This window comes from Papaver somniferum, chromosome 6, assembly GCF_003573695.1.
Source record: "Papaver somniferum cultivar HN1 chromosome 6, ASM357369v1, whole genome shotgun sequence".
Taxonomy (NCBI): Eukaryota; Viridiplantae; Streptophyta; class Magnoliopsida; order Ranunculales; family Papaveraceae; genus Papaver; species Papaver somniferum.
This window is the reverse complement of record NC_039363.1, coordinates 21,727,943-21,750,007: the sequence shown is the minus strand read 5'-3', so window position 1 is coordinate 21,750,007 and position 22,065 is coordinate 21,727,943. Positions and strand designations below refer to the sequence as shown.

Sequence of the window (22,065 nt, the reverse complement as noted above, 5' to 3'; positions counted from 1 at the left end):
TGTCCTTGGGGATTTGAATTTTATTACGAGACAAGAGGAAAAAGTTGGTGGCAACTTAATTCCTCAAAGTCAGTTGGATGATGTTAAAAATCACCTAGATCGGTTAGGACTTTTTTACCTCTCTTACATAGGTAACCCTTTTACCTGGAGTAACCATAGGAATGGTGATTCTCTAATTCTGCAAAGGCTTGATAGGGATCTAGTTAATCAAACCTGTTTTGACTTTTTCCCTAAAGCTATTGTCTATCACTTGATAACTCTAGCTAGTGATCATGTTCCAATTCTTCTTGTCACATCTAGGGAGGATAACAACTTTAGGAGGCCACTAAGGTTTAATAGGTGTTGGTTCAGTGACAATAGTTGTAAAGACGTTATAGTGAGAAATTGGAAAACTAGTGAGAATGGGTCCAAAGCCTATAAACACATTAAATGGTTACATAATGTCAAAGTGGCTCTTAGGCAATGGAATTTGAATTCTTTTGGGAACTTTCAAACACACATAAATAACATCCAAAAATATTAGATGATATCTCCAACAATATGCATGATTCTGTTAATACTTTGTTGAAAGAAAGCTTGGAAGAGGCCTTGAAATATTGGTACAGTGTGAGACAGGATTACTATATGCAAAGGTCCAGGGAGAATATTTTAACTTTTGATGATAAAAATACAAAGTATTTTCATGATAAGGTTAAACTTAGAAAAAGAAGAACACAAATTGAGTGTTTGAAAAGAAACATAGGAATTTGGATGACTGATAAGAGCATGATAGCTACTGAACTTAGAGACCATTTTAGTAAAATGAGTAGATCTATTAATCCTCCTAGTGATAGTAGTTTCCTTGAAGTTCTGGTGCCCTGTATTACAGCTGAGGAAAATGAATTCCTAATTCATCATATACTGATGAGGAAATAAAGTCCATTGTCTGGAAAATGCAGCCATGGACTAGCCCTGGTCCAGATGGTTACCCTCCTGGATTCTATCAGCAAATGTGGGAGACAACATGACCTGATACAATTGCTATGTTAAAAAGCTTTTTCCATTCTGCCCATTTACTTAAGCAGATGAACCATAATTTCATTTCTCTTATCCCTAAGAATAATGCTCCTAAAACACCTGCTGACTTTAGGCCTATAAGTTTGAGCAATGTAATCTACAAGATAATCTCTAAGCTTTTAGCTAGTAGACTCAAAATTGTCATGGATAAATTTATTAGCCCATATCAAGCATTTTTTCTGTCCTCTAGGAAAGTGACAGATAATATTGTTATTGCTCATGAACTTGTAGATACTATGAGGAAGAATAGAACCAAATCAGGATTAATGGCTATTAAACTTGACATGTTTAAGGCTTTTGATACGATTGAATGGAAGTTTTTGATTGATATTTTGAAAAAACTTGGATTTCATGAACATAGGTTTAATCTTATACGACAATGTGTGTCTGCAGTCTCTACTTCTATCTTTCTAAATGGCTATCCTGGTGAAGTTTATTATCCTACTAGGGGTCTTAGACAGGGATACCCCTTGTCCCCGTATTTGTTCATCATTTGTATAGATGTATTATCTAAAATTATTATTGATGCATAGAGGAAGAATGATATCCAAGGTATTAAAGTCACCAAAATTAGTCCTTCTATGAGTCATTTATTTTTTGTTGATGATTGTCTTGTGTTTACCAAGGTTACTTTCAAGGGGGCTAGGAAATCTATGCTAGATAAATTCAGTAAGTACTCTGGCCAAGCTATAAATTTTGAGAAATCAGGGATAGCTTTTAGCCCAAAAACTGAACCTATAAATAAATATCAGATACTTTCTATCCTTAAGATTAAAAACCTAGGACTGGATGACAAGTACTTAGGGGTCCCATTGCTTCTGCAGAGAAACAAAATGGATTCATTCAAACACTTAGAAGAATCTTGTGAAAAAAGACTAGACACTTGGCAAGGTAAGTACATAAACCAACCATGAAGGACTGTTCTTATAAAATCAGCTTTAGGTACTTTAGCTTCACACTACTTATCTGTGTTTCCCATGCCAAAAAACATGACAAATAGGTTAGATGCTATTTAGAGGAAGTTCTTTTGGAACAAAAAAGGTTCTTCTAGGGGAGGATACATTTGGAGTTGGGATAATATATTTAAACCTATTGATCTAGGTGGTCTTAATATAAGAAAAACTGAGTACCTTGATACTGCTCTCCTGGAAACGTTTGCTTGGATAATGTTAACTGAACCAGATGCTCTTTGGGTTCAAATTCTCAGGCATAAATATTTTCCTAATTCTAATCCTCTTCATGTTGTTAGCACAGAGTCAGTTTCTTGGGTTTGGAAGGGAATTTGTAGAGGTCTTGATCTAATCAGGAAACACTATTGTTGGGAGGTTGGGGATGGTTCTTCCATTGAAATTTGGAAGGACGGACGGGTACCAAGTAAAGATACTTTACTGAGTAGTACTATTGCTTCTAATGGTATGAAAACTATTAATCAATTGTTGGTACAGGGAACAGGTGAGTGGAAAGTAGACACTTTAAACTGTCTATTTGATAGGGAAACTGTCACTGAAGTTTGTAAGATAAGAGTCCCATTCTCTGGTAAGGATATACTCAAATGGTCTCCAACTCATAATGGTCTTTTTAGTGTTAAATCTGCTTATAAATGCATTCTGCATGATCTGAATGGTACTGAAACTAGCTCTTTCCCTTGGAAAGCTTTGTGGAGTTTAAATCTCCCACAAAAAGTAAAAAATCTTTTATGGAAATGTCTTAATGATTGTGTTTCGCGAGAAGTAATATTGCTAGGTTTATGTCTTCAATACCTAGTGAATGCCCTTTATGTCAGCATGATATTAAAACAGCCAACCATCTTTTTGTTGAATGTGAAGTGACTAAAAGATTATGGTTTGCTCTTGATGCTAATATTGCAGGAAGTATTGCTACTACTAACTTGCAGGATTGGATTACTAGCTGGTTTCAAACCACTAATGCATCAGGAACTAATCATGAGAAATATGTCCAGTTTGCTAGCTTTGCAATCTGGCAGATGTGGAAACTGAGGTGCTCTGTGGTATTTGATAATGGAACAGTTCATGCAGTTAAATTAGTGGCCTAGGTTAATAAGGATTTATCTGAATGGAGTGAAAATTCCATGACATGGAGAAGTCACATCGTTAGGCAATCTAAAAATGTGATTCCCTGGCAACTGCTGGACTTCAGATATCACGAGATAAACTTTGATGGTGATTTTATGAAATAAAATAAACATATGGGTATTGGTCTGATGATATTTTCAATGCAGGGCAATGGGGAGGAGCACAATCAATCTCTGGACTAGTTCAGGATGAGGATCAAGCTGAGGCCTTAGCAGCACTGGCAACAATCAAGTAGGCAAAAGCTTCAGCTGTGGAAAAACTGCATTTGGAAGGAGACTGTCTAAATTTAGTTGATGTAATAAATGGAGATGTAGGCAAAGTCAGATGGACAAATAATAATGTTATTCAATACTGTAATACACATTTGTGCACAGACAGTCAAATGAAGTGGAAAATTATTTATCAAACAAGGCTAGAAGTGCTATATTAGATCAGTGCTGGAATGTAGACTTTCATTCTTGGTTGAAATCTCTAATTAGAGAAGAACTGAATGTAGCCTTACATTAAAGTTTTAATGAATTTCATTTCTTATTAAAAAAAAAGATTTGTGTGAGACAACCATTTGATGTTAACTTGGGAAGTTTCATATTGATCAATTAATCACTTGAAAATTACTTGAAGGTAGCGGTATGTGTAAGATTACCATTGTTGTCTTCCAAGGATGTTTCAACGATTAAATGAGAGTTTTAGAAATACTACCAATGGATGGATACAGCATAGTATGCGTACCTAGTCACTACACCATTTGAAGGTATTAGCAACTCATATTAGCAACATCTCTAGTACCGTTGCTAATTTTCCTTTTCTAATTCCCGTTGCTAATATTTCGCGATGGCAGACTGATGTTGCTAATTCTGCAACAGCAAAATTTCAGTTGCGAATAGCAACTACTGGGTGTTCAAGCATGCGAAATGGGCGTGTGGTAGGGAACACTAGGAGTAGTTTTTACGCCCAAGTCAAACTTCAGTCAAGTATTCTGCTTTTTTTTCCACCCATCAACCATATCTACCCTATATCCTATGCCTTATCGAGTTTTCCTTCTCATTTTTTCTGCGCCACAAAACTCATCTCTTTTTCATCTCCTCTCCATAGAACTGAAGCCCTGATGATTTTCATCTCTTTCATCTCTTTCAATCTGAATCCACTAAAATCAACAATCAGGGTACTTAAAACCCTAAGAAGACGATCCCACTTCGTGCTTCTCTTTCGCCTCCACCTTCTCACTTTCTTGTTCTTATCTTTCTCGTCCCCCTTGTCACTTTTTTCTGATTTTCTTTCGAGAATCATAAATCATCAACATCATCATTTACTCTTTGGAGAACCCACCACCATCAGCAGCACTATCAACAACATCATCTTCTCATGATTTCTTTCTCTCTCTCAACCGAAGACTCTGACTCTTCCAACAGAGGAGGTAATAATCAGATATTGTTTTTGATTTTTTTTCTCCAGATTTATCTGATTCGTATTTTATTTTTTTGTGATTGATGGGTGATACTTATTTTTGTATAATTTATTTGATTCATGATCATCAAGTTCTTTTATGACTACGGATCTAGGTTTTCATAGATTTAGAAAAAAATAAAAAAATTTCACTAGTTTCTAGGGTGGTTCTGGAATTAAAGTTTCGATTGGTTTTAATTTCTAATGGTTTAATTTGTTTTTACCAAACTCAAATTAGTGTTAATACCAATTTGTTTTTATCGAAAAGTGAAAGTTATAATTCCAATTGTTATTGTTAATACCAATTGAGGTAGTGATGTTGTAATCTGAACTTCATTTTTTGTTTTACAGACAATGTCATAGTTCCTTTTCATGGGTTTGGTTTTAATTTCAGTTTGTGAGTCAAGATTTGAGTTGTTATTGTATTTCTTCACATTTGGCTGCAAAGTTTGCTATATTTTTAGGGTATTTATAAGTAGATTCAACCATTTTGATCTGATATTTACATGGTCCATTTCTATTTGGATTTTTTTTCTAATGTATCTTTCTAGAATGTTGGACATCTCTGTTTATAAGTGTTTTCAAGTACTGGGAGAAGTAGTCAAAAAAAAATGTAATAAGAAAAGTATATTGAGAAAAAAAAAAGGGCGAAAAACAAATGTTCTTTGAGATGCTTACAGATTACCTGGTTCTTTGAGATGTTTTTTGAGATGAAAAAAGCAGATATCTCTCTCCCTCTTTCTTTATAATATTGATTACAATACACTCTGTATTAGTAATTGATAAGCACTTGTTTTGTTTTTTCAGTTTTGTTAAAATTTGTAGTGGGTAATTAGTAGTATGGCTTGCAGTAATAAGGCAGCGTATCAAGAAAGATGTAGATGAAGTTAGTATGGCTAAACCCTATCACTGAATCTCAAACTCAGCCTTGTTTAGTTTGTTGTTGAATACAACATGTTTTTAAAAATGCTTAACAAGTATTTTGTCCTCTTTGTCTTGACTCTTAGTTTTTTTTTAGGTATGCGGTATGTTTAGGCATCTTAAAATTAGTAGCATTTGTAGGTGGTGTGATTGAACAATGTAGACCCTAATGGTAAGAGGGAGGCGGTTCCCATGTCGAGGTATAAAAGCCAACGAAGAGGTACTATTTCCTCCCCTCTTATCTATATCATGATTTAGCCTCCAAAGTATGAGCTGATAATGATTCTCCCTAGAAGGTATAACTTGTTTCGTGAACGTTGATTATATGAGTTATGTAATTCTGGATTTGTTGTGTTTATTAATATGGTATAAATGGGTACTGGAGATGGAAGATTCCACTGTGGAGGTTACTGATGAAAACCTGGAAGCCCAACGACGATTTCAATGTGATGTTTGTTTTGTTCAATTCGATCTCTCTACTGGCTCTGTGATTAGGCATCTATGTTTTTTGCAAGTTATAGAAACACAATAGAATAGTGAATGATGTGGTTCGCTGCCTGGATTTTATTTTTGTCTAGTTCATTTTAAAATTGTTCGTTAATTTTAACTAGGAAAGCTAGAGCAAGAAATTAAGCATCTTACAGAGGCAATTATGTTGAACCCAACATCTTCAATTATATATGCAACTAGAGGTAATTTGCGTTTTTAATTTGTTGTTTGGAGGAGAAAACCGTTTCTGCTGATTTTGGTAATTTCGTGTGAGTGGATGAGAAACTTGGTCTAAACCCTAAACAATGTACTGCACGGGAGTACTTTTGATTCGAGAGATCAATATGTACAATCCTGGCTTAAACCAAGAAATGGCCGTTCCAGGCTTGCTTCGGTCACAAAGTGAAGGAGAAGGGTTGGTCTTAGGGAGGAAAGCGAAGAAAGTGTTGAGACCAGAACCGTTGATTCTGGAAGTGTGGCGTTTTGTGACTTGTATCAGAAAATTGGACTGGCTAGATGAGTGAAAAGCTATCAGGTGATTTGTGGATATGTATTGTTCTCTGACCAAAAACTTTTGTTTGGTGGAAATAGGTAAAACCTATTTATACAAGTTGCAATAAAACGTACCCTGGTCTCGTAGGAAGTGAAAACGGTTGAGTGGTGGAAGAAAAGAGTAACGGGTAACGCCAGAAATTGATGTTTCCAAAACGAAGGATACGTTTCACCATTAATTCTTGCCATTACTAACCGCCTCGTTTTATGACACTTTCTTGTAACGGGGGTATTGCACGCCGCATGTTGTAAACCGCCAGACCAATACCATGATGAGTATCCCCTAGTTTGTGACATGTTTTGATGTCTCGAGTGTTTTCGTGGAAAACATGTATCACTTTGCTACATATGGAAAGTTGAAATTGAGAGGCTTGCCACTGGTAAATAGCATGTGATACTATTAGGCTCGTCTTTGGCTGGTCGCCTAAAACTTGCCACAAGCTCGCCGAATTGGTGGAGAACTTCGATGGCTGAGATCACATCTTATGAAATAAGGGTAGCCGTTGATTGTGGCTACCTTGTGTTGGCACCTGAAGATGGCGCAGTGGAGTTTTGGTGCACGCCAGTAGCAATGCGGCATGGATGGTGCATGCCAGTGGCACGGTGTTGCAAGTGGCGTTTGGCGTGGCCATGGCCATTAATTTTAGGCGGCTGGTCACCTGAAAGTTGCCACAAGTCTGTCAGCTCGGTGGAGAACTTGGATGGCTGAGATTGCATCTCATGAGGAAGGATAGCCGCTGATTATGGCTACCTTTTGTCGGCGCCTGACACCTTTGTCTAAATTAGGGTTTGGTATGCCGAAACCCTAACTAGCATATATGGCATGTCGTTTGGCATGTGCGCCTGGCATGCGCGTTTGGAAAGTTAGGCATGTCGATTGGCATGTGCGTCTGGCACGCATGTCTTGGCGGGTTTGGCATGTCGATTGGCATGTGCGTATGGAACGCACGTTTGGCGGGTTTTGCATGCTGCTTGGCATGTGCGACTGGCATGCACGTTTTGGCGGGTTTGGCATGCTGCTTGGCATGTGCGTCTGGCATGCACGTTTGACGTGTTTGGAATGCCGATTGGCATGTGCGTCTAGAATGCACGTTTTGGCGGGTTTGGCATGCTGCGTGGCATGTGCGTCTGGCATGCACATTTGGCGTGTTGGCGCGGGTTTTTGGGAAACCAACTTAGTATGGCAACCTATTTTACGGCTGCGGCGGGTTTGGAGCAACCTAATTGGTCAATGAAAGTAGGGGCGGCCAAGCATGGGCATGGCTCCCCTTTTAGTGCGCGTGGCGGCTTTAGAGAGACCTGATTGGTCGATGGGAAGTGGGGCCGGCAAGCTAGTGCGTGGCCACACTTCCAGTGCGCTGTGGCGGATTGCTTAGTTTGGCTAAGCATAGTTTCGACCAAGGGGTCTAGTGTGTTGCGCGGGGCGCGGAACCCTAATTTTTGTAAGTTAGTCGGGTTTGTGAGTTTTTGATGAGTTATCACAATAATTGGCTGGATTTTTTATGCTGCCACAAAAATCCTTATTTACAGAATGCGGTGTGCTTTCCGTCTGAGCATTTTTTGCAATGGTCTTAATTTTGGTACTTGGAGGTTCATGCTACTCTGCTGCGAGCGAACACAAAGCCGTCATGCGATACCGATATTAAGGGTTCTGCCGGGGAACATAGCACAGGAAAGTACCCAGTGAGTCTTGTATTGGCGAGGTGCCGAAATTTACAGAGCGTTTGGGATGGTTGCTACATTCGCCAGTCTGGATAAATTTCATGTAAATATATTGAATGGCTCAATAAATATGCTGGTGGAGACGTTAGCACTCACGACACCGTTTCCTTGCAGAGTGACGTCAGATGCAAGGTTTTATGATTTTGACCCTAAGCTAAAAACCATCATCAACATTAAGTCCACTGCTTAGCACGTAATAATGGAATTGTTGCGGGGTAAGCGTGAGATGGTGACAGACGAGAGTAAAATCGAAAGAGCAAGACGTGAAGAAATTGCCAAGAAAATTCAACTAACCTTTGGTGGAAGGAATGAGGAATCCGTGATCCTTGAGTTGGCGGCTTTTGCATAAATTCGTCTTAGTCGTAGGATGTTAGTGCCAGTGCGGCGTCTTTGGCTACTGGTTAGTGAATGGTTCACGACGCTACTGGCTAGGGATTGGTTAGGACGCGGTGGGAGTTGGCTTGGGCTGCAGACGACACTCGTATGGAGCGGAAAAGTTGGCGCTGAGAAGGATGCAGGTGCATCGGCTATCGAGCAGGGAAGCTAGCGCTGGAGGATGCAAGCTGTTGGTGCTGGCTAGGGACGCAGGCTGTTGGTGTCGGCTTGGACATGGAGCCATTGCAGTTGTTGGCTTGGCTTGACGTGGATCCATTGGCTCGGCTCAGGACGCGTTCTTAGAGTGGAAGGATGTCGATAGCTAAGTCATAGAATGGTGGGGACTGCTGCTGAATTGGCTGCCAAACCCTAATTATACCGTATAAACAAATATTTAATCCAGCTGGTATTACGCGTTTGAAGCCTTAATTTACGGCTGGTAAGAGGGTTTTCCTTCTCAGGCTTCATCAATCCGCTGAATATAAGTGGTGATCCTGAATCTTTCGTTCATACAGATCATCGTAAAATCGCGTCCACCCTTTTCACATGTAATGTCTTGTATTTTCTTCTCCTAGTCCCCATTTTGTCTTTTTCATCATGTAGATTGCCGGTGCAGACATGGTAAAAAATTTCCTTTTTTTTTTTGTAGCATATAATGGGATCTTCCAGTGACGATCGTACCTATGACTCTTCGGAGAGAAATTTTGAAGTCGACAAAACCCAGTTTTCTATTGCTAGTGCTTGATTTTGTACTTATTATGGTGTTTTTATGTTTGTGTAGGTGTTTTTGGAGAAATACACTTGTGTGGAAAAAGTTTCTCAAAAAGTGTTATTTGGACCCCTGGAGGACATTTGCTATACGGACCCCAGATTTGGCTAAGGAACACCCAAGGTTATGCGTAGCCCAAATTCATCCTCAGCGCCCAAATTTGTCTATAACACCCATTTTCTGAAGGCACCCCAAGACCGGATAGGGGGCAACCCTTCTTCTTCATTTCAAATTTCATTTTCGGCGGGAAGAAGAGTTTCACCCCTCACAGATTTTTCGATCAGATTTTGGATGGGTTAGAAGTAGACTGAATCGCTAAAACTTCATAGGTGGACGCAATATGACTATATAACGTTGGTATGGGTTTTATTTTGGACAAAATTTGGAAGAATCGTCGCGTGGAGAAAAACAGAGCTTCATGAAGTTTTCACTGGTTTAGTTGAATTGCAGAGAGTTTATCACGTGTTGGAGAGAGTCTATCCTGTTATGGAACATGATATGAATGAGATAGAGTGTGTAATACATCTCTAGGCGTGTGGAAACAACAAAACAGGAAAGAAAATCTCCCCGAAGATAATTTGTATCACCCGAGTAATGAGAGAATATTTGAGAGTTTAATGCGATATTTGGAGGTTCTGTTGGGTATATATAGGGTGTTGGGGACTCATAGAAAGGTTTGAAGAGTTTGGGAGAGTTTAGAGTAACAACAGAGGAGATTGATCGTGTTGCAGAGAAAACTTTTCTGCTGCTAGGAAGAACACGGAGAACAAAAGACCACCAGAGGCAGTCGTTTATCAACAGCGACAACGACAGACACACGAGGGTCGCAGAGATACAACAACAACAGTTCTTTTCTATCGTTCTTTGTAACAGTGTTTTGCAACAATTATAAACGTTGCAAACATCCGATTTTCATTATTTTATCTCCATTTCATGTTTGTAAACAAATTTTGAGCATGAATTAATACTTTGAGCAAGTTTATACAATGATGAGCTAAACCCATCCTCTGGGGCGACGGAGGAAGCTATTTCGCCAATAAAATGTGGTAATCTCTATTTTTTTTAATTTATGCAATTATTATATGATTATTTGCCTTGATAAATAAATAGAAAAAAAAATGGTTTTTTTTGTTAAACAATTGTTATTTCAATTGATGGAGTATGCTAGCCTAGGGTTTTGATGTCCCATACTTTCGATTTACAATTTTTATTTCTAAAAAAAATCAATTTTTGCAATATTTAGGATCAATTTGAATGAAGGATTTGCATAATTATAATTAGAGAATAAAAGAAATCACTTTGATATTGGTAATTAGTGGAATCCGTAGCCCCAGTCTTCTCCATATTTTTCATATCACTTTTATTTAAGTTTCCTATATTTTTATTTAAAATTAAGTCTAAAATCTTCTTTCACAAGTCTTCAACGAATCTTATTATTACAAAAACTTTGAAAACACATCAAATTTTTGGCGCCGCTGCCGGGGACTTGTCTTTAGGCTAGAGTTTTTAGATTATTTTTTAAGTTTTTATTTTATTTGTTCTTCTTTACATTTTTGGATTTTTGTCTTTTTCTTTCAGATTTTGGAATTTGGAGCGAAAGAAAATTTTGTCAAAGCATTTAGTAAATACTTACAGACTGGAGTAAAAGGCAAGGCGAAAGGAGCAAAAGAAAAAGATTTTTTTTTATATTAAAAAATGAGAGAAAAAGAAAAGAGAGACATTTTATTTTTGTAGATTTTTATTTTTTTTAGACTTTCTTTTTCTTTTGCACTTTATATTTTTTTTTTTGGACTTTGGACTTTAAATTTTGGGACATTATTTTTAAACCCTACGGAAGGGTAGTTTAAATATAAATTGTTTGTAGTGAAGGACGGTGATTACGATATCACCTCGGCCCATCGGGTTCATACCTGACATAGGAGTCGTGGCCCGAGTCGACTATAAAGGTTCATCCCCCGTCTGGTACGGGAGGTAAGTTTGTCGAAACACTCGCGAATCCCCTGTCAGCGAGTTACTGTCTTCCTTCGTATGCATATATGTTGAGGACTTGAAAACGGCTGCTTTAATTTCCTAGTAAAGGGCAAGGACTGGCCATACAAGATAAGGGTTCGGATTTCATTACCGTTCTCTTCTTGCCCGCCTTAGGAAAATGACACCAAACGAGAACCTAAGCCTAAAATTTTGACTAGAACGAGACCGATAGGGTAACGAGCTTAACAGGAAAGTCATTTAAAAAATATTGGTTACTCTTTTAAGCGTACTTCGAAGTTCTTGACGGTTTCTGTAAGTTGAATGCGTGACTGCGCCGCCTTGTAATACCGGTGAGGCCTTGAGTATCAAAGCTCCACCGAGCTTCCCTCGCCTCTATTCAACTTTCTTTAACTCGGACTGATTCCAGAGGAGTTTGCTTAAATTGTAACGAATTCCCGTTAGAAGGATTAGAAGCTGGTCTAGAAACAATCTAAGTGGAGCCATCATGCTTTTTGTTTGCTAGAAATCAGTAGGTTTGCTGTGGTGGAGTCAGCCTTGTTTGTGTTTGCATAGAACATCCCTTCCTTTTTAGAGCTTTTCTTTTTTATTTTGTTTTTCTAGTGTATGCCAGAAGTTTTTAAACGGGCTTGGAAAATAAACACTCTAGGTCGTTTGATTAGTGAAAAACCTAGTAGTTCTTCTTGTGAAGGCGGGGAGCTCGAAGACTCTTCTTTTGAGAGCCTCGTTTTTGGAAACTTCAGTTTTGAGAATCTGTCTCTTCGTGAGGAAAGTACCCTAGTACTCCTAGTCCTTTGGTAGTGCCAGAAATGGAAACTTTGAAAGCTTTGCTAAACCCAACTAGGACCTCTCGTCCGTCTTGTATCAAGTTAGCTGAAACCGAGGCAAATTATGAACTGAAACCTGGGACTTTACAGATGCTCCCAATGTTTTTAGAGAAGGAGAATGAGAACCCTATTTTCATGTTAGGTAATTTGAGGAAGTTTGTAGTACTCTGAAAATTAAGAACCTAAGTGATGATGCGTTGAAACTTAGGTTATTCCCCTTTTCCTTAAAAGATAAAGCCAAATCTTGGCTGTATAGTTTGGACTCTGAGTCAATTGAAACCTATGACCAACTTACTTCTGCCTTTATACATAAGTTTTTCCCAAGGCATAAAACATCGCCTATTAGGACACAAATATGTACTTTTTCCCAACAAGAGGGAGAATCTTTATATAGGTACTTAGAAAGGTTCAATGACTTGATATATCAATGTCCTCATCATGGTTTGGAGAAGGTTAGGTTAGTTCAGATCCTCTACGAGGGTTTAGATTATTCAACAACAACCATGGTTATGCACAGGTGGGTTTGAGAATAAAACTGTTGATGAAGCGATGACAATTTTGAATGCAATCGCCGATAAGACCCAACAATGGGAAAATAGTAGGGAACCCCAGAAAACAATTCTTCTAAGTAGAAGAAATGTTAATAGGATAGAAGGACCTCATGAGTCAGATGCCAAAATAGCAGCTATAGCCAAAAGGTTAGAAGCCATAGAATTAGGTCATTCTAGTGGTAGTAGTGGAAGAAATGAGCCTTTTTGGGAAGGCCATGTTGTTGAAGAGCAAACCAATGCTCTTTATAACAACACTAGGTTTGATAACCGACAGAAGTTTGACCCATATTCAGAAACCTATAACCCTGGCTGGAGAAACCATCCAAACTTTTCTTGGTCCAAGGGCCAGAATCAAGGTCAGTCTAGTAATGCTCAGGTTCCCCCAGATTTTGGCTATACTAAGAATCCTCCAGCTCCGGCACAGTTTCAGAACCCTTCGGATAAGAAGATTATGAGTTTAGAAGAGTTTTTTTCTTTGTTAACTCGTAACACTGTGCAGTTTCAGCAATCTGTTGCTCAAGGTTTAGAAGAAAATAAGAGAATAGGTCAGGCCAACTCTCAGGCTATTTCCGAGTTGAAAACCCAGGTTAGTCAGATAAATGAGTCTTTAAGAGAAAGAGGTAAGTTTCCTAGTCAGACTCAACCCAACCCTAGAGGGATTAATGAAATAGGTGAAATACCATCTGATCATGTGAATGCTATTAAAACCCTTAGGAATGGTAGAGAGATAGACAACAAGGTTTCCATGCCTGATAGTGAACATGCTGTAGTTCACCCTTCTGAAGTAGAAACTGAGGAGACTGATAGAGTCACTAAAGAGACCAATGAGTGTCATATTGAGCCCGGCTTTGTCCCTAGAGCCCCATTCCCACAGCTGCTAGTTCCAACTAAGAGGGAGTCCAATTTTAATGATATATTGGAGATTGATCGTGTTGCAGAGAAAACTTTTCTGCTGCTGCTAGGAAGAACACGAAGAACAAAAGACCACCAGAGGCAGTCGTTTATCAACAGCGACAACGACAGACACACGAGGGTCGCAGAGATACAACAACAGCAGTTCTTTTCTATCGTTCTTTGTAACAGTATTTTGCAACAATTATAAACGTTGCAAACACCCAATTTTTCATTATTTTCTCTCCATTTCATCTTTGTAAACAAATTTTGAGCATGAATCAATACTTTGAGCAAGTTTATACAATGATGAGCTAAACCCATCCTCTGGGGCGACGGAGGAAGCTATTTCACCAATAAAATGTGGTAATCTCTATTTTATTTAATTTATGCAATTATTATATGATTATTTTCCTTGATAAATAAATAGAAGAAAAAAAATGGTTTTTGTTAAACAATTGTTGTTTCAATTGATGGAGCATGCTAGCCTAGGGTTTTGATGTCCCATACTTTCGATTTACAATTGTTATTTCTAAAAAATCAACTTTTGCAATATTTAGAATCAATTTGAATGAAGGATTTGCATAACTATAATGAGAGAATATAAAAAATCACTTTGATATTGGTAATTAGTGTAATCCATAGCCCTAGTCTTCTCCATATTTTTCATATCACTTTTATTTAAGTTTCCTATATTTTTATTTAAAATTAAGTCTAAAATCTGCTTTCACAAGTCTTGAACGAATCTTATTACTACAACAACTTTGAAAACACATCATAATTCTCGAATTTGATGCGGACGAACCAGGCCATCCTGAAAAGGACGCTGGAAAAGCTCCTGAGGAAGATGTCGACATGGTTTGCGAAACTGTAGCAGCTTATGGAGGGTACGCTGAAACTGCTGTCAGGGACATTGGAGCGACTACTGAGGATGTCGTCGAGGCAGACGAGGAGGCGGAGGAAACATATGTTGGAGCCATTGGAGAAGTCATGGAAACATACGATGGAATTGTTGTTGAAACAAACGCCGGACAGGATGTGGAATTTGCTGCTGCCGAAGCGGCTTCTGGATGGGATGCTGAAATTGTTGCTGCCGAGGTGGCGTCTGGATGAAACGTTTGCTGCCAGAGAGGATGCTGGGGAAAGTGCTTGAAAAGGCTCTGATGGAGGCGTTATTGATCCAGGCGTCTGCCATTGACGACCATTTTTTTTTTTTTTTGCTATTTCTCCTCGGTGTGTAGCCGCTTTTGATATTTCAAGGATTTATTTTCACTTTCTTGTTTTCATGGCGGAGTTAGGGTTTCTCCAAGTAACATTCCGTTATTCACCTTTTATGGTTTCTCATCTCTGAATGAATTAATAAAACCTTCATACTGAGAAGATCCAAAAACCCTTCATGCGAAAATAAGTTGCTCACCCCTTCTGGTCATCCATTAGATGGACAGACGCCGTACATAAATAGTGTGGATGGAATTCGCCACAGGTACTAGCCAGCCTGTTGTTTTCGCAGCCAATGCTTCCGAATACCGACATCACTCGTAGCAACTCAAAATAGGGGAAATAACAACAATGGTTAAAGGTTCGTCCGACCTGTTTCTTGGCTCTCCCTTGTAGCAACATTGTTGTCACACATCCCGAAAAACATAGGAGCGTAAGGTGAGATTTGAATCCGGACATTTCTGAGGAAGATATCTGTTCTGCCGCCTGATGATCATCTTCTTTGCATATTCCCTTCTTAAGTATTTTTGAATAGATATTTTTTGTGGTGGTTTGGTTTCTCTGGTTTTCAATTGACGGGTAAGGACTCTGTGAAAGTTTGGGTTTACTTGGTATTTTTCTTTTAAGATGGTTTGGGAAAACTTTTTAAGGAAAGATGTTCTTTAATTGAAATTGAAAACTCTACTCATGAATGCAGGCAATGCAACCATTTTAGAGAAGTTACAAACATTGCATGAAAAGGGAAAAATGCTGAAGGAAATGCTGAAAGGAGAGAACGCTGGAGGTGAAGGTAGCACGGCGTTTTAGGTATTGAAGGGTTTGAGCCATCGCGAGTGAATCATCACACCTTCCAATTTGTCGGCATTGATGGGTTTGAAGTAACCACTTAAGATGACATCTGCCACCAGATATGACTCGTCTTTCTTTTCTTTAGGCGGACCGGGTCGAGCGGCTATCTTCACTTTACATCTCCAACTTGAAATGAGGTCGTCTTGACTACCAAATCTCCAATTTGAAACGGGTTTGGGCATTGCGCAACCATTTGATTTTTGAGCTTGTCATATTTGACTGTGATAGCTTCCAAATTTTTGGCAAAGCGCTTGAAAGGCCCAACGTCCCATTCACATCTTCTAATGACGCCTGGGTTGATAATCGGACTGAGTCCCCATGCCTGGCCGAGAGGAGAGGTGACTGGGTGCAGAAAGGGTTGTTTAACCAAACTTACTTGTGTTCTTAATCTGCAAATGAACGTCGACGGGCTTTCTCCAGGCAATTGAGTTAAATTGGTAAGTTGTTGATACCGCAAGATGTAATCTTCAAAGTTGGACGGCTTGTTGGAAATTCTTTCAGGTATCGACATCGGCAGGGGGAATAATCTTAACTTCGCTTTGTTTCCATGTACCCATGCGCGCCCCAGAATCATGTCATAATCTGAGAGTTCTTTGACAATGTGGAATTTTCCATGTGTAGAGTGTCTCCCACCTTAATTTCAAGGTTGATGTAGCCATATGCATCCATCGCCTCTCCTTTCAAGTTTTTGACCACGGTTGGGGAACGGGTAGCCTCCTGTTTCGAAACTCTGACAGCTCTCAGAGTTTTTATGGAAACGATGTTGAAGTCAGAGGCCACATCGATCAATGTGTTTTCGAGCTCGGCGTCCCTCAGATAGACCGTGGCCAGCGGTCCCCAGTTGTATTTTCCAGCACCGCTTCCCGAGAGAGTTTGGGGTTCTGGCGTGGTTTCTTAAGTAGGAAAGAGTCGCTTTCCCGATACAACACGATTAAGGGCTGTGAAGATATCTTGACGCTGTGTCTCGGAGAGATAGAGAATTTCGCACATATGCTGCATCATGGATTGCACAGTTTCGTGTACAGAGTCCCCAAAGACCATGCAACTCCTGACTGGAAGTGGATTTCTGTGAACTCTTTCATTGTCCAATCGAAGTTCCCCTGCTTCTATCTTTTCTTTGAAGATATGCTTTAGCTTATTGTAGTCACTGGTCGGGTGGTGTACAAATCTGTGGTAGCGAAAATATTTGGGGTGTGCCATTTCCGCTTCGGTTGCTGGGCGTCTGGTAGGAGGTAGCCTGATGGTGTCGTCTTTGTATCAGAAAATTGGACTGGATAGCTGAGTGAAAAGCTATCAGGTGATTTCTGGATATGTATTGTTCTCTGACCAAAAACTTGTGTTTGGTGGAAATAGGTGAGACCTATTTATACAAGTCGCAATAAAACGTAACTTGGTCTCGTAGGAAGCGAAAACGGTTGAGTGGTAGAAGAAAAGAGTAACGGGTAACGCCTGGAATTGATGTTTCCATAATGAAGGATATGTTTCACCATTACTAACCGCCTCGCTTTATGACACTTTCTTGTAACAGGCGTATTGCACGCCGCACGCTGTAAACCGCCAGACCAATACCCTGATGAGTATCCCCCAGTTTCTGACATGTTTTGATGTCTCGAGTGTTATCGTGGAAAACATGTAGCACTTTGCTACGCGTAGCAAGTTGAAATTGAGAGGCTTGCCACAGGTAAATAACATGTGATGCTATTAGGCTCGTCTTTGGTTGGTCGCCTAAAACTTGCCACAATCTCGCCGGCTTGGTGGCGAACTTCGATGGCTGAGATCGCATCTTATGAAATAAGGGTAGCCGTTGATTTTGGCTACCTTGTGTTGGCGCCTGAAGATGGCGCAGTGGTGTTTTGGTGCACGCCGGTAGCAATACGGCATGGCTAGAATTGCTCGTGCATCTCAGTGGCACGGTGGTGCAATTGGCGCTTGGCGTAGCCATGGCCATTAATTTTAGGCGGCTGGTCACATGAAAGTTGCCACAAGTCTGTCAGCTCGGTGGCGAACTTGGATGGATGAGATTGCATCTCATGAGGAAGGATAGCCGTTGATTATGGCTACCTTCTATCGGCGCCTGGCAACTTTGTCTAAATTAGGGTTTGGTATGCCGAAACCCTAACTAGCGTATATGTCATGTCGTTTGGCATGTGCGCCTGGCATGCGTGTTTGGCAAGTTAAGCATGACGATTGGTATTTGCGTCTGTCACGCGTGTCTTGGCGGGTTTGGCATGCTGCTTGGCATGCCGATTGGCATGTGCGTCTAGCATGCACGTTTTGGCGGGTTTGGCATGCCGATTGGCATGTGCGTGTGGCATGCACGTTTGGCGGGTTTGGCATGCCGATTGGCATGTGCGTCTGGCACGCACGTTTAGCGGGTTTGGCATGCTGCTTGGCATGTTTGGCATGCTGCTTGGCATGTTTGGCATGCCGATTGGCATGTGTGTCTGGCATGCACGTTTTGGCGGGTTTGGCTTGCTCCTTGGCATGTGCGTCTGGCATGCACGTTTGGCGTGTTTGGCATGCTGCTTGGCATCTTTGGCATGCCGATTGGCATGTGTGTCTAGCATGCACGTATTGGCGGTTTTGGCATGCTTCTTGGCATGTTTGGCATGCCGATTGGCATGTGCGTCTGGCATGCACGTTCGGCGTGTTGGCGCGGGTTTTTGGGAAACCAACTTAGTATGGCAACCTCTTTTAAAGCTGCGACGGGTTTGGAGCAACATAATTTGTCAATGAAAGTAGGGGGCCGGACAAGCATGGTTGTGGCTCCCCTTTTAGTGCGCGTGGCGGCTTTAGAGAAACCTGATTGGTCGATGGGAAGTGGGGCCAGCAAGCTAGGGCGTGGCCACACTTCCAGTGCGCTGTGGCGGATTGCCTAGTTTGGCTAAGCATAGTTTCGACCAAGGGGTCTAGTATGCTGCGCGGGCCGCGAAACCCTAATTTTTGCAAGTTAGTCGGTTTTATGAGTTTTTGATGAGTTATCACAATAATTGGCTGGATTTTGTATGCTTCCACAAAAATCCTTATTTACAGAATGCAGTGTGCTTTCCGTCTGAGCATTTTTTGCAATGGCCTTAATTTTGGTACTTGGAGGTTCATGCTACTCTGCTGCGAGCGAAGACAAATCCGTGATGCCATACCGATATTAGGGTTTCTGCCGGGGAACATATCACAGGAAAGTACTCAGTGAGTCTTGTATTGGCGAGGTGCCGAAATTTACAGAGCGTTTGGGATGGTTACTACATTCGCCAGTCTGGATAAATTTCATATAAATATATTGAATGGTCAATAAATATGCTGGTGGAGAGGTTAGCCCTCACGACACTGTTTCCTTGCAGACTGACGTCAGATGCAAGGTTTTACGATTTTGACCCAAAACTAAAAGCCACCATCAACACTTGTGTTCTAAATCATGTTACTTTATGCATTTGTTGGACATAAAAAATAACCTGGTATAATTTTATTTTATTTTAGAATTTTTAAAGGAAGAGCCTCCGTTTACATCTGAAAAAATTGAAGAAATCATACAAGAAAATCTAGTTCTTCATCTTCACTGGATGTGCATAAGACCACAAAACACTTCAAATATTTCCAGGTGACTCCTCATTTTCATATCTAGGAATTACTGGTTAATCCAGTTATAAGAGAACCCGTTAATGTGTAGTCCAGCACCAGAAAAAATTTAATCGCTGGTCCAGAAACATGTTTTTGGACCAGATCTTGTACTCTCTAATCCGGTACACGTGCGGACTTATTATTTCCTTTTTGGTATATTCCCAAAACATCCCTACGTATAGAAACATTATTTGAGGCAGCCTTGAATACAGAAAACTTCATTTCTTCGTTTCAATTTCGTACATCAAAGCATCTCTGGATATTCATGAAGACTAGGTTTTTTCAAAATCGCGATGATGATGGACAATTGTTTCTTTTCCAAAAGCTAAGTCTTCTTATAATTCTTCTAATCTTGATCTTAAACATCTTTTAGTGTTGTTTAAAAAGGAGAAATCATTTTTAGGGTTTTCAAAGTTTATCTTTTGGTTGTTATATGGTAGGTGAATGAACTTTATTTTTTCTGATTTGACGTTAGGTTATCTTCAATCCGTGTTTAATTTTGATTTAAATGTGGTTAATTTTAACCTTTTATTTGATGGAGCGGTTAGTTTATGTTGATCAATTTGATTTTCTGGAGCTTTTTTGATGATAAAATATTTTATGCAGAATTAATTTCATTGGATTTAAAGATCTGTTATTTCTTCTGCTCATGAAGATTAATTAGTTTTCAGTTTTCTAAACAATTCATTTACACGTAAAGTGAGAAAATTGAGTGTTGTTTATTATGTTAGTAAAAGCATTAGTCAATTTCATGATTCAGGGAATAGATTTTTGTTTAGATCCGAGATGATCATATTTGCATCATAAATGAATTGATGATAAAAAAAGAAGAATGGATGATATCAGAAAAGGAATAAGTGCAAAAGAAGCTATTTCTCTTCCTACGGGTATGTCTAATTTAATTGGCATTCTTCTTCGTTGATCAATACTGATTGGTCTTAGCTTGACAAAGTTAGTGGTATTATACATATTTTACTAGCTGTATTTTCCAGAAAGTGAAAGCAGTTTTTTGATGCAACAGTTAATTGGTATCCTTATGATGGTTCTTGGGTTTTCTTTTGATTCGTTTCCCAGTACTCTAGTAGTCAAGTTTGATGTTGATGGAGTCCAGTAGTCAGGTTTTTACTCACTACTTATGAATATGTACTGTGTTTTCACTCAGAATGTACCAATATGTATTGGGTTTTCACTTGGTACACATCAATATGTACTGGGTTTTTAGTTCTTGTTTTTTTCAATACATATATATAGATGCACTGTTTTTTTTTTCATTTTGAATCTCTTTAGAAATTTATTGGTTTCCAATTTTTATAATCTGCTATATTGTATGAGATTCATTCCCTTAAAAAACTTCGCAAATTGCAGAAAACAAAAGAGAACCAACAAAAGAAAATAAGATAAAGGGTGAAACTAGTGTAGTAGAAATAAGCTAAAGAGGCATGCTTCTTCATTCATTCTATTCGGGTAAATATTATTTCCATAACTTACTAGTTTTGTTTTAGATGTTATATGTAAATCGGGATTTTTAAAGGTTTTGCTTCCATTCATCGTTTCGCGGTGCTGCTGATTCAAGGGTGCACTTGTGGAGCTTGGGTTTCTGATGGAGTTGGACTTGTAGACTCAATGAGCATGATAGATTATATTCCTTTTTGATCAGGTAAAACTGTATTCCTCTTTATTAATAATAACAAATAGGTGCAAACCTTTAGGAGACATGTGATATATCTTTTTTCTAAAATCTAAATGCATCTGATTTCATGGCTTCTAATATTAATTCAACATACTTATGTAATGGAGGTCAACTGTTTAACTCTATTTTGACAGTATTAACATGTATTTTAGAACTAACCACAATTGTTTTTTGGAGTACATATCGATGTCTACTAGTTTTTACTCGGTACATATCAATATGTACAAGGTTTTCACAGTACATATCAATACCTACTAACTTTTTTCAGTACGTTTGTATATGTACTCTAATTTTTATAATGAATATAAAAAAAAAATTGGTGTGTGGTGTAAACAAGAAATTTTTAACCGAGTGACTAGTGTAGCCACTCATTAAATCCATACACAAATTCTGAAGATGTTTTTATATGGGGTTTCCTCAAAAGCAGCACCACAATCCTTGGATCAGTGTGTATACTATAGGTTGTGAAAGAAAGAGAAACGTATGTATATGTACAATTATTTTTAATGTACTTTCATAAGAACATGTATATGGAATATAATGACTTATGTTTATCGTGAGCTGAAAAGCGGCGTTTCCTTGCATTGGGTTTCACTCAGTACATATCAATATGTACTGGGATTTCACTTAATGTTGTCCTCAACTTTTCGCAGTTCGGTTAATCTAATTTTTAGGAACATTGATGTGGATGACTAGCCTCTTGATATTCTGTTATTGATCTCTTTTAGGTTAAGTAATCTAATATGTATGTTTTATTCCCATGTGTTCAGGCAGATTTGGCAGACAATTGGTCAAGAAATTTCTTTTCATGTTCGGCAATCAATATTAGGGATTTTACGGAATAATTTCTTTTAGGTTCAGGAATGTGAGTGAAGTCATTGAAGATTATAGGAAATATACAGGTGCAAAGAAGAAGACGACAAGAAACATCAGTTGGATGGAGATGATTCTCGCATCTCAAAAGGGATGATATCTTTGTAAACAAACCCAATTAATAGCTAAACCATACAATATT

At 39.1% G+C, this 22,065-nt stretch overlaps 1 protein-coding gene, 1 long non-coding RNA gene and 1 pseudogene across 2 annotated transcripts; 2 read left to right on the top strand and 1 right to left on the bottom strand.

The window, feature by feature from the left end:
• The first annotated feature begins 540 nt into the window (after nucleotides 1–540).
• Nucleotides 541–3,109, top strand: LOC113290639. The gene is made up of 5 exons (XM_026540220.1): nucleotides 541–852; nucleotides 1,065–1,559; nucleotides 1,683–1,947; nucleotides 2,158–2,738; nucleotides 2,840–3,109. The coding sequence occupies exons 1-5, from the start codon at nucleotides 541–543 to the stop codon at nucleotides 3,107–3,109; spliced, it is 1,923 nt and encodes a 640-aa protein (XP_026396005.1).
• A 1,089-nt stretch (nucleotides 3,110–4,198) lies between these two features.
• Nucleotides 4,199–6,222, top strand: LOC113287161. The gene is made up of 2 exons (XR_003329770.1): nucleotides 4,199–4,563; nucleotides 5,611–6,222. It is a non-coding gene; the product is annotated as an uncharacterized LOC113287161 (long non-coding RNA).
• A 6,359-nt stretch (nucleotides 6,223–12,581) lies between these two features.
• On the bottom strand, nucleotides 12,582–12,681 carry LOC113292175 (annotated as a pseudogene).
• Nucleotides 12,682–22,065: the final 9,384 nt, after the last annotated feature.

Excerpts from the sequence above, each read along its gene's own strand:
- LOC113290639 (XM_026540220.1), top strand. The coding sequence starts at position 541 with ATGCATGATTCTGTTAATACTTTGTTGAAAGAAAGCTTGGAAGAGGCC. Across the intron at positions 1,948-2,157 it reads AAGACTAGACACTTGGCAAG|GTGGTCTTAATATAAGAAAA; the intron begins GTAAGTACATAA and ends CTATTGATCTAG. Across the intron at positions 2,739-2,839 it reads GTTTAAATCTCCCACAAAAA|CATGATATTAAAACAGCCAA; the intron begins GTAAAAAATCTT and ends CCTTTATGTCAG.